General features: G+C 31.4%; 1 protein-coding gene across 1 annotated transcript; it reads right to left on the reverse strand.

Annotated features, from left to right (window-relative positions):
* Positions 1-1,817: 1,817 nt before the first annotated feature.
* Positions 1,818-2,988, reverse strand: LOC113759659 ((-)-germacrene D synthase-like). Its single transcript, XM_027302233.1, has 3 exons — positions 2,887-2,988; positions 2,500-2,776; positions 1,818-2,287 (listed from the first exon to the last, which is right to left on the reverse strand). Exons 1-3 carry the CDS (start codon positions 2,986-2,988, stop codon positions 1,818-1,820), a joined length of 849 nt encoding a protein of 282 aa, XP_027158034.1.

Consider the following 2,988-nt stretch of genomic DNA (forward strand, 5'->3'; position numbering starts at 1 on the left):
TTTGAATTAATTTTTTTAAAAAAAAATTATTTATTTTTAATGCCTTTATAATTTGTGAATGATTGTGAGAGTAAAATATATTATGACAATAAGATACGTTGAATTGTGAAAATTGTAATTTAAACAGGCTCCTAAATTTTGGATATTTGACTTTCGTAGTTGCGAATTTCTTAAATTAACGGTTAGTTATTACTCTAAGTGATATGGTAAGTGTCAGTAATAAATGTGAGATGTGAATTGGAATTTGCAGATATCATTTTACAGGGGTGGTTATTATCCGTTAGTTAAAGTTTAGGAGTTTGAATTTTATGGGGTAGTGGAAAAAACATAAGGGAAATGTGGAAAAAATATAAGTATGATTATAGGATTTGTAGGGCCGGTTACATGATTAGTTAAGAGATAAATATTTTTTAATTAAAAAATGTAAAATTCTATTAAAATAGCATTCAGACTTTTGATAATTTTGAAAGCTCCTTATCCAAAACCCCCTCAGCAATACATTTAGATATAGATACTAAGCGATAGTTATGATAGCGCAATAGTTTTTACCTGATATAACACGTTGTTACACTTTTAGCGATCATTTGATTTATTGTTGGACATATTCGCCTAAATAAAATAACACCTAAAATTATGGAAGTAAGTTTCCTATCTAAAATAGTAAGTTAAGTGTAATAGATTAGTAACTTTTATACCTCAAAAGGTAAATTGGAATAAATATTAAACTTAATTTTTAAATAAATAGATTACTACTTGATATCCCAAACTTACTTTTAAAAGAGTAAGTTTAGTTCAAATAACAGTAAGTTTTTATACATCAATAGTAATTCTTACTAATAACATGGCAATAAAAATGATTAAGGATCAAATTTTACCATTTTTTGGAATGCATGTACAATTTTTACATTAAAACCTTATCTCAAAGTAGTATTAGAAAGCTTATTTGAAATAATGATAAGATGTTTTTATTAATGATTAAAACTTAGTACCTTAGTTAGTAAGCACTCATAATATACCTTAGTAAGTTTAATTCAAGTAATAGTAAGTTTTTATACATAAATAGTAATTATTACTGATAACATAGCAAATTTGATTAATAATCAAGATTTATTGATTTATGGGACGCATGTACTATTTTACTTTAAAACTTATTTCAAACTAATATTAGGAAGTTTATTTGAAATAACGATAAGATGTTTTATCAATGATTAAAACTTAGTACCTTAGTTAGTAAGTACTCATAATATACTCGTATAATACATTATTATAGGTATAATTTAAAATTTGTTGTACTTATATATTTTAAAATACTATGAAAAATAGTATGAACTAAACCTACTCTCCAAAAAGTAAATTTCTGATATGCAGTAGTAATTTATTTTTAAAAAATTTAAGTTGCATATTTATTTCAATTTACGCTTGAACATACATCGATCGGTGCTCTTTGGATGCGTCCAAACTCCAGTGAATGTCTTTAAACTAAATTCTAATCAAAGTAGTATCCAAAATGTAATGATTCAGAGTAAAATGCTCATAAAACTTAGTACAAGGATAGCTAGTGTGAATATCCGTGCTATCCAAAATATTTATGTATTTTACATAAATATAATGATTCAGAGTAAAATGCCAATAAATAGATAGTATTTTGTTGATGTAATGCCCATAATCGGTGGCCCCAGGATGGCTTTGTTTAGTAATTAGTACTGCTTACGCTTCTTCACAAATGTTTTATTCTTAGGCCCTTTATATTTATGTTAATTCCTTGACATCCCAACACACTTTTAGCTTCTGCAGTACGCAACATTTCCAAATCCCGGTTATAGGTCACCACTTACTTTTGTAAAAATAACCCTTCTTGATCCGTACATGTCAGGTTGCAACGTGCCGCTTTCTTTGCCATATGCTTTACTTTCCACACCTCTTCTTTGACTACTAAACATACTGCAGCAACATCCTTTGTTAAAATCCAATTTGGCAAATTTTAGCAACAATTTATCATGTGATTCATGTTGTTGGTAGAGAGATATGTACTGCCTTGCTCCCAGCCTTGTCAAAGTTTTCTGGATCGGCAGCTTAAGAGCTTGAACAACTTGTGCAGCAAGAAAATTGCTCAAGTATGGAACCAAGGATTCAAGGTTATCAGAAGTAAATTTCAGCGCTTCGTCCAAAACCTTCTCCCCGTGTAGTCCAAAGTTTGCTGCTTCGTACAAGCTCAACATTCCTCGCATATCGCTCGCCAGAGATTCCTTAAAATCTCCTTTCGGGGTCTTGAATTTGTTGAACACGTCTGTTGAAAAATGTAATAAATAAACAAAAATAAATTAGTAATGCCCTCCACTAAAAGTATAATAAACGGTGCACGTCTTTTATGTTATCAAGAAATATTAGAGAATGGAGAAAGAAATAATAGTCTCTGGTGTAGCACGTCCTGGTCCATGAAAGCTAAAGTGCATGGCAATTTGTGAACATGATTTGTGTTATAAAGGTCAATTTACTTACCACAAGAGGCATGAAAACCTTTTTGTCTGAGTAATCGGAAACGAAGAGCAATAGTGTAGAGGTCATTGCCATCTTTGTGATTCAACTCATGGTAGGCATCGAAAATCTTTTGCAATGATGCCTCGATTTCACTCTCAAAATGGTACGACACCCCAAGACGCTGAATGGTGTCTATCATGTCTAGCTTTCCAGGAAACTCGTCAGGAGTTTCAGTTAACATCTTTCTAACCTCTTCTCTTAGCCGTTGAAGCTCTCCCTCTCCTTCGAAGAATTTTTCCTTCAAAAAAGGAAAAAAAAAAACAGTTCCAAAACTAAGTTTTGTGATTCGCAAGATCAAGAAAGTAACTGCCACAAGAAAAGCTGGAAATCGTATGCTAATGCTATCACCTTATGCTGAGAAGCATACGCAAGAAAATGATCTCCCCAAACGCTCGGATGATAATTGGCAAAGCGACGGGGAACTGGTACTTTTTCAACAACATCCTCCAT

The sequence above is a fragment of the Coffea eugenioides genome, chromosome 2, assembly GCF_003713205.1.
Source record: "Coffea eugenioides isolate CCC68of chromosome 2, Ceug_1.0, whole genome shotgun sequence".
In the NCBI taxonomy this organism is placed as follows: Eukaryota; Viridiplantae; Streptophyta; class Magnoliopsida; order Gentianales; family Rubiaceae; genus Coffea; species Coffea eugenioides.

What these genes read in the sequence shown, in the direction of transcription:
- LOC113759659 (XM_027302233.1), bottom strand. Translation starts at nt 2,988, where the DNA reads ATGGAGGATGTTGTTGAAAAAGTACCAGTTCCCCGTCGCTTTGCCAAT. An exon ending in CGTATGCTTCTCAGCATAAG is followed by an intron (nt 2,777 to 2,886) that starts GTGATAGCATTA and finishes CCTTTTTTGAAG; the next exon opens with GAAAAATTCTTCGAAGGAGA. An exon ending in AGGTTTTCATGCCTCTTGTG is followed by an intron (nt 2,288 to 2,499) that starts GTAAGTAAATTG and finishes ATTTTTCAACAG; the next exon opens with ACGTGTTCAACAAATTCAAG.